We start from the raw sequence: 11,583 nt of genomic DNA, 5'->3' as shown, positions 1-11,583 counted from the left end.
ACCTGAGCACAACGTTTAAACGCCTCACCTTTGTTGACGTTCAAGTTTCAACTAACTTGCCATCGCTGGCTCTCTACCTATGCTGCACATCACTCATTTGGGATGCATGGAAACATATAGACAGTCTTCTAGGTTGAAGACCAACTAATGTGTTTCAGTGTCGTTCAAATCGTGCTTCCCAATACAGTATACAGTCAGCTTTCAGTCCCTCACGTCAAGGCGCGGCTGTAGATTTACTATTGCCTTTTGAATATCAGCATACAGTTCTGCCTTAGCACTTTCATATCCGTCTTCGAATCCCTTTTGATACATCGAAACCCCTTGCTCCAATGCATTGGTCATCTCCGTTTCTGTTTCCTTTTCGTCGTTCTCATCGTCACCCGCCACGACATGGGTTGCACCACAGTTATTCGAATTGGAACTCTCTGATAGTGCTTTCCGAAGCTCGGCCCCAAGAGCGTGGGATGGTGCTTTGAGGAGCTTGGCAATTTCTTCTGCTCGCTCCAACACTTCTCGCGGAAATCCTGCCCGCCGAGCGACTGCCAATCCGTGGGACTCGAAGGATGCCCCAGGGATAATTCTGTGCGTGGCAATCCACTCCACTCTGTCACGATTTCCGTCGTTTTTGGAAAGGTTACGTTTAGCAACCTCGAGACGGAATGAGTGGATGTTCGGATGCAATGAGGCAAGCTGGTTGAGCTCATGATAATGCGTCACAAAGATTGACTTCGGAGCAGAGCTTGCCCTTCCCTCTGTCACACATCCTTTGGTAAGATGTTCCGATACACTCCAAGCAATTGAAATTCCATCCACGGCACTGGTGCCTCGGCCAATTTCGTCGAGAAGCACAAGACTGGACGATGTCAATTGAGCCAGTATAGACGCTGTTTCCGCCATCTCTACCTGAAACGTGCTTTGCCCACGTGCAATGTCATCTACAGCCCCGACCCTTGTAAAGATCCTGTCACAAATGCTTATTTTCGCAGACCTTGCGGGAACGAAACAACCAGTCTGCCCTAAAATGCAAATGAGCCCTACGCTTCTCAGAGCACAGCTCTTTCCAGCAGCATTTGGACCGCACAGCAACATCAAGTCGGGGCACGACCGGCCCTTCTTGGCTCCTAGCTGAAAACTATTTGGTACGAACGTCTTGTCAACGGGCAGCGTTTGTTCAACGACTGGATGTCGCGCATCATCTAGGTGAAGAATTCGCTCTTCCTTGTCGAGCATCTGCGGCATGACATAGTTGAGTTCCTCCGCGACCTGCGCAAAACCCGCAAGGACATCAATGGACGCAATATGACGCGCAATAACGCGCAAGCGAGGCACGTGTTCAGCAAGCTTGTTTCGCAGTTCATTAAACAAGAGAGCTTCAAGCGATAGAATTTCAGATAGGTCGCTGTTGTGAAGGCTTTCACGTGTCTTGAGCTCTTCGAAACGGAATCGCAATTCTGCTTTCGTGCTCTGAACACACTCATATCGTAACTTTTGAAAGAACAATGGATCCTTGTCCATCGTTCTCTCCCCCACCGAACGTGGAATCCGCAAAACATACCCAGCGTTCTTGATGTGTTTTATGCGGAGGCTGTCGATGCCGCTTCTTTTTTGTTCTTGCTCTTCGAGAACTGTAATCCACCTTTCTGGTTCCTCCATTGCTTTCCTGAGATTGTCAAGGTCCTCCGAATACCCGGCACGAAAAATTCGCATACTTGCCAGACTCAACTTGTCCTTTTGAAAGGCGACCGCTCGAATCATCATCTCCGAAGGCGTGGAGGATGGTGCCGGATCAACAAGGCCAAGACTTATTTTCTCAGCCAAGTGAAAAAGCTGGGTGTCCACTGCCTCTGTCAATGGTTCTATGCTGAAGTGGTTTTGGTTAGCAACGGGATTCTCTTGCAAACAAGCTTTCGTCATCTTCAAAATAGCCGGTACACGTAGAATCGATTCACACAACCATCGCAAATCGCGAGGGGATGCACGCCCGGCGCCGACCTTACCACCCAGACGTTCTATGTCACCCACTTTTTTTAGCTCTGCCTGCACAAGCGTTCGTCGATTCCGAAGATCGTGCAGGAAGGCCGCAACAAAATTCTGACGTCTCTGAATCACATCCAGTCGCGTGGACGGTGCCAACAACCAGGTTCTGAGGCATCTCGCTCCCATCACTGTCACTGTTCTGTCCACCGCCCATTGCAACGTTCGTTCCCGGTCTCCATCTCGGGCGGTTCGAACCACTTCCATGTTCTGTAAACAGGTTGCATCTAACAGCATCACATCATCGAGTGCAAACGTTTTCAACGGATTCAGCGGCAGAGGTCGCTCTTGCTCGCTGTCCACCTGCAGTGTTTGCTGCGTATAAGAGAGCAAAGACGCGGCGGCTTGGATACATAACGGCCTCCCTCTGCAACCAAGGGATTCAACATTCTGTACTGCGTAGAAGCTGTTCAGTATCCCCTCTGCAGTGGCCAAGTCGTGCGGATCCCGATGCGTGACGATAGCACTTCCCCTGAATTCAGATTCATTTGAAAACTTATCGCGCAACCACTTCAGTTTCGGGTTCGACACAAGCAACAACTCAGCCGGTACAACCGTGGCAAGTACTCTCTGTAAAGTGTTAATGCCCTCCCCATCTGTGACCCTAAACTCCCCCGTGGAGACGTCCGCATACGAAAATCCAAACCGCATACCGTTCAAATACCATTCTTCAAACACCTCCCCTTCTCGCTTTTCACCACTACCTGCCGGTCCCTGCACAACGACGGTTGCGAGGTACGAGCTCCTCTTCGCATCTAGCAGGTGATCGTCGGCCGCCGTAGCGGGCGTAATAAGGCGGGTGACGGCCCTCTTAACGAGGGAGCCTGCTGCTGTCTCTGCGGCCGATTGGACCTGATCGACGACAGCAACCGTGACGCGGTGATGCAAGAGCATTTTTATTTTGTCATCGATGGCATAGTGCGGGAGTCCCGCCATGGGCACTCTGGCGCCAAGGGCTTTTCCGGCCTCCTTGGAGGTGAGAGCGAGGTCGCAAACGGCGGAGAGAAGAGCGGCGTCTTCGAAAAAGCTCTCGAAAAAGTCGCCGACGCGGTACATGAGCAGGAGCTTGCGATCAGAGGCACATGCGAGGTCGCGACAGATTTTTCGCTTTGTTTGGACGTAGTGGTGCATCATAGGAGAGAGGAGGTTGGGGTCGACTGTCGCGGTTGTTAAATGGGAGGCGATGGATCTTTTGGGGGGCGGTGGAGACGGTTTGGGCGACGCGTCAGTTGAGGGGGAAGTCATGGCACAGCGTGGGGGTGGTTTTGAGCGGCATGGTAGACCTTGCGGGTGTGTTGAGATGCGATAGCATGGTCGTTTGGGAAATGTATGTGGGACTGTGTGCCGGGATGAGCGAGATGGGAGAAATTGGGGGATTTGCCAGGCAGGGAGAGATGTGCAGGGTGGGAAGGTGTGCATCTCGATAGCATGAGTGATGGTCGAGCAGCAGGATCGACCGAGCTTGAGGAGTTTGAAAGGTGAAAGTTGGGAAGGTGGGACGGCGATGAAGAGGATGCGTTTGACGGGGATCCTACTTCATGTGGGGACGGGATCGTTGCGGCGGAATTTTTAATTTGGGCCCATATGCGTTCTTTCGTACGACGCGTGGCGAGTTGGACAGCGTCAGACGACTACGGCAACAAAACGAAAGGCAGACGCAAGGGAGGCGCAAGTGAAGCGCAAGTGAGACGCAAGGGGATAAGGCGAAGTTGGATGGACAACGCAGATGTAATAGTGAACATGAAGGTGGGAAGGCGACTTTTACTGCTCAGGGGATGCAAAAGAGAAGCAAGCGAAAAGACCCATAACGGGAGGGCAATTTACTAGCAACCCGGCACGACAAGCCAAAATACTCTGTGCCTATCACGCACGAGCTCAAATCAAACGCATCGGCGGTGGTCGGGATCGCAACTGCTGGCGGAGGAGGCAAGTTACCGGAAGCGCCTGGCTTCGCGCTCCGACTCGAGGAGGGCGAGAAGGTCACCCTCGCGGACGGGCCCCTTGACGTTACGGATGATGGAGCGGTTGGCGTCGTCGAGGAACTCGACGCGGACTTGTGTAATTCCACCGCGCGAGCCGGTGCGGCCGATGATCTTGGAGACTTTGCCGAGCTTGACGGGCTGATCCTGCAGGGTGGGGGTGGCGGAGGTTAGACGTGAAAAGTGCGCGTGGATGCGGAGAGCGTGGGGACAGAGAGCGGCGGACGTACCATTGTGGGGGGAAAGGGTGGTGTGATGGAATCGAGGCGGTGAGATGGGCAGGGTGAGGGGTGGTGAGGAGGAAGAAGGGCCTGGGCGACTGGGCGAAAGAGGGGCGGATGGGGGGGCGTGCTCACAGCACAGGAGGATAGGGTCGGCGACGACGGAACGGGAATGAGGTGCTTTGATCTAGATCCAAAATGGATTTGGATCCACTTTGCGTTCTGTAATGGCTGGGCTTACAGTTTAGTCGGTACACACGTGTAGCTCCACAGGGAGGGCTCCACAGGGAGGGCTCCACAGGGAGGGCTCCACAGGGAGTGCTCCACAGAGTGAGGGGAATCGCTCGAGTGTGCTACGTGCGATGCGTAAAATTGGTTACCAAGGGTAGATACAGTACCAAGGCTACAGGTACGTCTTTGACAGCATCTGAACCCGAGTCTTGGGCAGACGCGTGTACTCTTGTCTCCCTCCTTCCCCTCAGCCTCCAACGCATTACCCCTTTCGTTACTCTCCTGCCCTCTGCAGCAACGCATCGACGCTTCTGGACAAACCCTCTCACAAAGTCAAGTCCGCCACCCCTACGCCCTCCACTATGGCCCTCCGTCGCCTGCCAGCTTTCCTCTCCCCTGCCCTATTTCAGAAGCATTCCTCTTCCACCCTGCCTGCACGCACCTCTCACCTCGCCCGTCGCCCGCACCCCTCAACAATGCCCCCGCACACCCCCACCTGCCGCGCCTTCAGCAACGGTACCCCACCGCCGAAAAATGGTTTGCCAACCCGCCCATACCGTGGCGAAATTCTGTGCAACCGCGCCCTCAACATGTCCCGCATCAAGGCAGTCGGCTTTGACATGGATTACACCCTGGCAGAGTACTACTCGGAACAGTTTGAGTCGCTTTCCGCCGCACAGTCTCTAGAGAAGCTTGTTTACAAGCTAGGTTACCCGGAGCCCTTGTTGAGAATACAGTATGACCATTCCTACTTTATCCGCGGCTTGGTTGTCGATAAAGAATTTGGCAACATCATTAAGCTGGATAGGCACAAGTACGTCAAGCGTGCCATGCACGGGTTTAGCACCCTGTCCAAAGAGGATCGCGCTTCCATGTACGACTCCCTCACCACGTCTGGCGGCGGCTTCGGCGAGCCGCGTTTCGCCGTCCTGGACGCCATGTTTGCTCTGCCGGACGCCTATTTGTTTAGCAGTGTCGTGGCGTACAAGGATGCCAACCCGGGCGAAATTAACCAGTCTTACTCCCAGATTTACAAAGACGTACGCACAAGCGTTGACATGTGCCATCGCGATGGCTCGATTAAGGACCGTGTCAAGGAAAACCCGGAAAAATACATACAGAGGGATCCGCAGATGGTCCATATGCTAAGGCAATTGAAGCGCTCGGGGAGAAAGGTGTTTCTGTTGACCAATTCGCTATGGAATTATACGGATGTAGTAATGAATTATCTGTACGGGCTGGAGAAGGAGGGAAGGTGGATTGATTTGTTTGATGTCATCATTACGGGATCGTGCAAACCGGCGTTTTTGCTTAACAATAAGCTGTCGCTGTACCGCGTAGACCCCGATTCTGGAGGTTTGTCGAACACAGAGGGCGTTTACGAACAAACAGCGGAAGAATATCTGGCTGAAGGCAAATGTTTCCAGGGTGGTAACTATAGTCATTTGCATGACTTGGTCGGGGTGCAAAGCGGGACACATCTTTTGTACGTGGGTGACCATATCTTTTCGGATGTGCTGAGGAGCAAGCGTACGCTTGGATGGCGGACAATGTTGATTGTGCCAGAGTTGGAGCACGAAATCAACACAATGCACGATCAGGATACGATGCAGCTCAAGGCAAACATCGATGAGCTTCGCGACGAACGCGACGCAGTGGACGAATGGGTAGACCGGCTGGAAGGTCTGTTGGTCTCGTCCGACTCGTTACCAGTGGGGAAGCGCAAAGTAGTGAAAGCAGAGCTGGAGGAGGCTCGAGACAAGCTGGAAGCCATGCGGGCAGAGCTGATCGTTCAGGTAGAGATGTACCACAAGCGTTTCCATAGCGTCTGGGGTCAGTTGTTTAAGACTGGGCTACAAAACTCGCGTTTTGCTGAGCAAGTCGAAGACTACGCGTGCTTGTATACGTCAGCGGTTACGAATATCGGATTGGTATCACCGGAGATCTACTGGCGGGCGATGGCGGATCTGATGCCGCATGACCGTCTGGAGGCGAGCCCAATGCGCCGGGTGTTGAAGAAACGAGCTGAGCGAGAGCGGCTTGCTGGATGAGTACCGCTGTTGCAGTACCTTTATTTCTTGGAGGCACAAGTTGGTGTTTGCGCGACTTTGCCTCTTTTTCAGAGTAACGAGCACAACGGGTGCAGCCCGAGTTAGCAAGCGAGGGCTGTTGTTGGCAAATGTACAGTTAAGTGCAAGCAACTCCACAGCCGCTAGGTAATGAAATAAATTTAATTTTTCGACTGCTGAGTTTGAAACTCGATCTCACATGACTCGATCTCTGCACCTCCGCAACCCCGAACATCCTTCTAAACCCACGGCTGGTACCGGCAAGTTGTCAATACCAACGAGCTGCGTCTTCCTTAGGAAGAAATCGGGCGATTCACTATGCCTTTCTTCTCCAGAACGAAAGACCAACCTGAAAAACCTGAAAAACCCGCACCGGATCTCCCGGGCCTTCCCGGTGCCTTAGTCCGCGGCGCCCGCAAGTTTCGCCGCGCAACAAACGTCTTGCCCCCTCTCGGTATTGGCCTAGGCGCCGGCATTGGCATCGGCTGCGGCTTCGGTTGGCCAGTCCGTAACGCCTACGGTCCCCCGCGCGCCCTCTGCGGCCCCGCCATCGCCGTCGGCATCGGCGTCGGCTACGGCCAGGGCTTTGGCCGCCGCTTTGGCCGCGACGACCGTTCCATCACACTCAAGGAGTCCATCAAGTCCTTTGAGCAAACGGTTGACGCCCTATTTGCCCGCTTTCTCGTCTTAATTGGCCGCCGCAAACCGCAACCTGTTACCCAAGGCCTTCCACATCTTACCGGCTCGCGGGGCCGAGCACTAGTAGCACAAATGCGATCGGTCCCGCGATAAGCGCCAAGAGTAACAGGCTTGTGCCTATGTCGATCGGGTCAGATTTTGTTGGTCCCGCACCCACTGCCGTCTCGTACCGCCGCTCCTCGCCCACGCTCACGTCCGGCACGCGGAATTTCGTCACCCGCAGCCCTTGCCGGCTCGTCTCGTCCTCTATTTTAAGCTTGTTCATCGCATCAAATCCTTGCAATAGCTGTTTGGCCTTTCCCGAGATTTCCGGAAACGGGTTGCGCCGTAACCTTTGATACAGCTCCTTTGCCTTTTCGCGTTCTCCCAGGCTATCGTGCGCCAGTGCTAGAGACAGGAACACTGCCCCGCCGAGTCGCGACCGGTCGCAGATGTATTCAACCACCGGTTCCAACGCCTTGATCGCCTGTTGTGGTCTCGACATCCTTATAAAACCTTCCCCTTTGGCTAATGCTGTCTCGATTTCCTCTCGATGTTCTTCCTCTCGCTCGAGGTCGATGCCCCTTGTTTTTCGATACATAGCCAATTTCTCCTTCACCGCCTCGTCCCGCTTCTTAGAACCCTCTGATGATAAGTCAACCCCACCAGGCTGCACTTTTTTGCCTCCGCCAAACGCTTTGGAGATGTTGTCTGGACGGGGAAAGACGCCCCAAGTTGAAACTTTGGGTTTGTACTTGACTTTGTCTGTACCCGGTTTGACATGTGGCTTGTGCGCAGAAGGGTTTAAAAAAGCCTCGGCCTCGGATATTTGATTTTGCATGATATCCTCCTTCTTCCAGTCGGGTAAATCCTGGAAGGACATCGGCGTTCCCACATTACGTCGTTGAGTGTTCGCCTCATCTTGATTCCCGGTAGAACTGCTGCCTTGCGACTTGAGACGTTTTTGCTTACGTAGGTTGGCAATCTTGGCGGCAATCTCGTCCTCCCGTGCTGAGTCGCTTGTTTGATTGATATTCGCGTAAGGCGATGTTCGGCGACAGGTAAGTGGGCTACTGCGCTTGTGCGAAAGTCTCAGGGCAGAGGAGTGTACAAAAAACAGTGACATCACGTAAACCAGGTTGGGAGACGTTACAGCAGTGCGCCCTTCGAAAGTCCTGCGGTTTGTTCGACAAACAACAAAGTTGAGGGCGGCCTGGGCAGGTTTTTTGGGTTGTAAGGTTCTTGGCGCAGTCTGCGACTGCGGAGGAAGTGACCTTGAAGCTCAAACTACTTGCCGAATTACAGAGAGGCAGCGTTGTGTGCTCTCGGAAATTGCAGCACTCTATGTGGCGACCGAAATATCTCGTCGTTTTTTTATGGGCAAAGTGATGTACAGTATGATTGATTCCTCGTTCTATGAGCGTCTTGCCTGACCCTTCATTCTTCCACTCGTGATTGTGAATGGCTCATGGTCTGCGAGATATGCTGGTGACGTCGACATGCCCCGCACCCTTGAAGCACCTCACCCATTCAGGGCTTTAACTCGGTTGGCGTTTCCTTTGAAGTGGGTTCGTTCCTCTACCTACAAGGTCGACGTCAAGAGCACAACCATCACCCTAGACACGGCACAACAATTGGCTAATTGGCTAAGCGTTCCACCACCGCGCCGAGCATCGTTGCAGTCGGTACAAACCGCAAACTCATGAAACGAAACGGTTCTTGATGACGGCATCATCCATGATCGGGCGATCGATAGTCGAAAAGTACATCAACTTTCTCTCATGAAAGTCCAGCGCGGCAACCTCCAGGGGTGACTTTGTGAGCGGTTTACCAAATCATGCCAACAGCTATACCTTGTACACATTACAATAAAAATTTTCACCTATCAGCAGCAAGATCAATTCATGGAAATTTGCACGATGGGGTCGAGAGCTCGCGTCTGAACCACATTAGTCTACCATCAGGCAGAATGCCATCAGCAGCGTGGTCTACGTTAGAGCTTCTGTCTGCCTGACAATCAAGCCCTTTTGCTATCAGCACAATGCGATCTGCACAAACTGGACAATTCCCCTATTAGTCGATGGAGAATGCAGCTTAAGGGCTTCAACATGTACATCAGGCTCTTTGGGGCTCCTCAGACCGACTACCCTTCCCGGGGGCTATATTTGGGACGGATTTCAACTGGACCCCAAAGTTCACTCCAGTTACGAATCCCACTGGTCAACAACGGACACGGATGACAGCGTTCTAACGTGTTCAATCAAGTCCACGCCTAAAGAAGATGATTGGAGAACCACGAGTGACTGTATGGCGACTCATAATCGCCGACCTACTCGGATCGTTTACAACAAAAAAGGGTTCAAATTGGGACAGCGCGGAGATCCCCAATTTCACGTAGAACTCGCCATATTCATCAACAGCAACGCCGCCTCGCCATCACTTCCTGTCGGCGGACTGCGCGTAGCTGAATCAATGCCAAGTATACTGCCAGCGCCTTGCTTTGCAACCTTTGCGCGCTTTACCAGACCCTTCTCAGCACTCCTCCCTGCTTTCTCCATCGTTCGCTTTTTTGAGTTCCTCCCTTGCCAAGCGAGCAAGCACTCGCTTTTTCTGATCCAACACCTTCTGCCTTGCGCGCTACTCCTTCTGCAGCTCTTTATTTTTTGTCGCCGCCCGTGCTGCCTCCTCCTTCTTCTTTCTAATCTGAACGAGGTTCCCAACTGTCAAGCAAGCAGCGCGTGTCCTACATCCAAGAACCTTCTTTGTGCTCTTAGCCCCACTCACAGTAGGCACAGGCTTTATTCCCCGCGGTATAGAACTCACTGTTTGGTTCTCTCTGAGAACCCTCGATATCGCTTCAATGGAAGCACTGGGCCGCGACGCATTCCCTACAATCCGCTTGATGTCTTCAAACGTTCGCGCATCGCTGCGACGAAGGCAGAAGCTGTTCAACCAATTTGCCGGTCCTCCATTAGTAATGCCCTGGACCTGCTCTTCGACTTTCTGTACTTCCCCTTTTCGTTCCTCATTCTGTTTGCGAAACGATAATCTACAGGCCACATGCCACTGTTAATAAATGAATCGCATACGTTCTGAGAAGTCATTTCTGCGTGTCCAGCGACCGCCAGTTTTATCTTGAATCCAGTCGCGTGCAAAATAATGGCGGCCATTCCCATGAGATCATCCCTGGTTTTTCTCACTGCCCTTTGGAACATTTTGTTTATTTCGTCGTCACAAGGCTGCAAGAAATGGGTGGTGTTCGCTGGCAACACAAGCACATCAATGTGGCCTCCTCCACCCATTCGAGTCCATTGCGAGAGGAGTGTCCATCAGGAAAGAGCGCTACTGCTACGTCTCGATGGAAGATCTGCCCCAAATATTTATCAAAATGCTCGATAAACATTGGAAGCGTCTGCTTCTCGATAGATCCATTTTGAGTGCACCAAAGCACAAATTCGCTCGGCAACCACCCCGATTCTGCGAGCAAGTGTGGAGCCCCATTACCATATTTAAAAAAGGTTCGCGGTAGCGGTTTGATCCAATCTTTCATTATATATTTCCCCGCGGCATTGCAGAAAAGTGGTGCCATATGTCTACTGACAGAAGCTGCGAGCACCGCCGTGACGTGTTTTCCGGAACCCCTTTGCTCCGACTTAAAATCCACCGTGGTGAGAACCTGCGTTAGTGAAGGTCTTTATGCGACGACCGAACTCCCCGTCTACGTGCGTTTCGTCCATATTCCATAGTCTTTTCAGGTCGTTAAAAATTCCGGGATGCCTTCCTTCGACATCAGCCATACATTTGGCAAAAGTGTTGACATGTTCCAAATTTTCCGCACCAAGCTTTGCAGCATCTTTGTTTTCTGCTTTGCGATAGATCATATCACGATTCAGGGCTCTATATGTACGTATTGCAGCATCCGAGGGAGTGGAGTTCTTGTATCCAGGCCTACCATCAGCTGCCAATTTTTGTAAAGTGGCTTTCATTGTGTTCTTGTCGATCGAAAACCCATGCAAAGCGGCACTTTTTATTTTATCGTTGAGCATTACAGCCTCCTCAAGTTCCATACTGTCTTTTTACGAGGCCGATTGATAGCAGGGTCAAGCAGCTTTGCAAGGGACTGGTGGTCTTTTGCGTTAATACTAGTTGCAATGCGTCCTGCAGTTCCTTTTGAAATCCCACAAATGTCTGCATCATGGCGGACAGAATGCTTCTTGCGGATCATTTCGGCTGCTTTTTTCTTCTCTCCGCTAAATCTTGGCCACGTACCTGTCTACGGATCGCCAGAAGCGTGTGACGCCGCATCGAGAGAGGCATCTCGAGGCCATCTCGCGGTTGATGGCGGTCAATCTATCGATTTCTACTAACGAT

General features: G+C 52.4%; 4 protein-coding genes; 1 reads left to right on the top strand and 3 right to left on the bottom strand.

Annotated features, from left to right (window-relative positions):
* Positions 1-201: 201 nt before the first annotated feature.
* CHC_T00006346001 (hypothetical protein) lies at positions 202-3,279 on the bottom strand. The gene is made up of 5 exons (XM_005717980.1): positions 2,851-3,279; positions 2,564-2,781; positions 1,885-2,500; positions 639-1,809; positions 202-602 (listed from the first exon to the last, which is right to left on the bottom strand). The coding sequence occupies exons 1-5, from the start codon at positions 3,277-3,279 to the stop codon at positions 202-204; spliced, it is 2,835 nt and encodes a 944-aa protein (XP_005718037.1).
* Positions 3,280-3,763: 484 nt separating this feature from the next.
* On the bottom strand, positions 3,764-4,768 carry CHC_T00010061001 (40S ribosomal protein S28). XM_005717979.1 is given in 5 exon segments: positions 3,764-3,965; positions 3,966-4,160; positions 4,244-4,246; positions 4,247-4,364; positions 4,534-4,768. The coding sequence occupies 2 exon segments, from the start codon at positions 4,244-4,246 to the stop codon at positions 3,966-3,968; spliced, it is 198 nt and encodes a 65-aa protein (XP_005718036.1). The 5' UTR covers positions 4,247-4,364; positions 4,534-4,768; the 3' UTR covers positions 3,764-3,965.
* A 317-nt stretch (positions 4,769-5,085) lies between these two features.
* CHC_T00008300001 (cytosolic IMP-GMP specific 5'-nucleotidase) lies at positions 5,086-6,516 on the top strand. Its single transcript, XM_005717978.1, has one exon. The coding sequence runs from the start codon at positions 5,086-5,088 to the stop codon at positions 6,514-6,516; it is 1,431 nt and encodes a 476-aa protein (XP_005718035.1).
* Positions 6,517-6,678: 162 nt separating this feature from the next.
* CHC_T00006344001 (hypothetical protein) lies at positions 6,679-8,713 on the bottom strand. XM_005717977.1 is given in 4 exon segments: positions 6,679-7,494; positions 7,495-7,585; positions 7,656-8,493; positions 8,647-8,713. 3 exon segments carry the CDS (start codon positions 8,711-8,713, stop codon positions 7,495-7,497), a joined length of 996 nt encoding a protein of 331 aa, XP_005718034.1. The 3' UTR covers positions 6,679-7,494.
* Positions 8,714-11,583: the final 2,870 nt, after the last annotated feature.

Source organism: Chondrus crispus, genomic scaffold (genome assembly GCF_000350225.1).
Source record: "Chondrus crispus Stackhouse genomic scaffold, scaffold_4, whole genome shotgun sequence".
Lineage (NCBI taxonomy): Eukaryota > Rhodophyta > Florideophyceae > Gigartinales > Gigartinaceae > Chondrus > Chondrus crispus.
The sequence above is the reverse complement of the archived record's forward strand: the minus strand, read 5'-3'. Positions and strand labels throughout refer to the sequence as shown.

What these genes read in the sequence shown, in the direction of transcription:
- CHC_T00006346001 (XM_005717980.1), bottom strand. Translation starts at nt 3,279, where the DNA reads ATGACTTCCCCCTCAACTGACGCGTCGCCCAAACCGTCTCCACCGCCC. An exon ending in CTTGTTTGCAAGAGAATCCC is followed by an intron (nt 1,810 to 1,884) that starts GTTGCTAACCAA and finishes CACTTGGCTGAG; the next exon opens with AAAATAAGTCTTGGCCTTGT. An exon ending in CCGTCTCGAGGTTGCTAAAC is followed by an intron (nt 603 to 638) that starts GTAACCTTTCCA and finishes ATCGTGACAGAG; the next exon opens with TGGAGTGGATTGCCACGCAC.
- CHC_T00008300001 (XM_005717978.1), top strand. Translation starts at nt 5,086, where the DNA reads ATGGATTACACCCTGGCAGAGTACTACTCGGAACAGTTTGAGTCGCTT.
- CHC_T00006344001 (XM_005717977.1), bottom strand. Translation starts at nt 8,713, where the DNA reads ATGTCGACGTCACCAGCATATCTCGCAGACCATGAGCCATTCACAATC. An exon ending in CACGAGTGGAAGAATGAAGG is followed by an intron (nt 8,494 to 8,646) that starts GTCAGGCAAGAC and finishes AAGTAGTTTGAG; the next exon opens with CTTCAAGGTCACTTCCTCCG. An exon ending in GTTGAATACATCTGCGACCG is followed by an intron (nt 7,586 to 7,655) that starts GTCGCGACTCGG and finishes GAACGCGAAAAG; the next exon opens with GCAAAGGAGCTGTATCAAAG.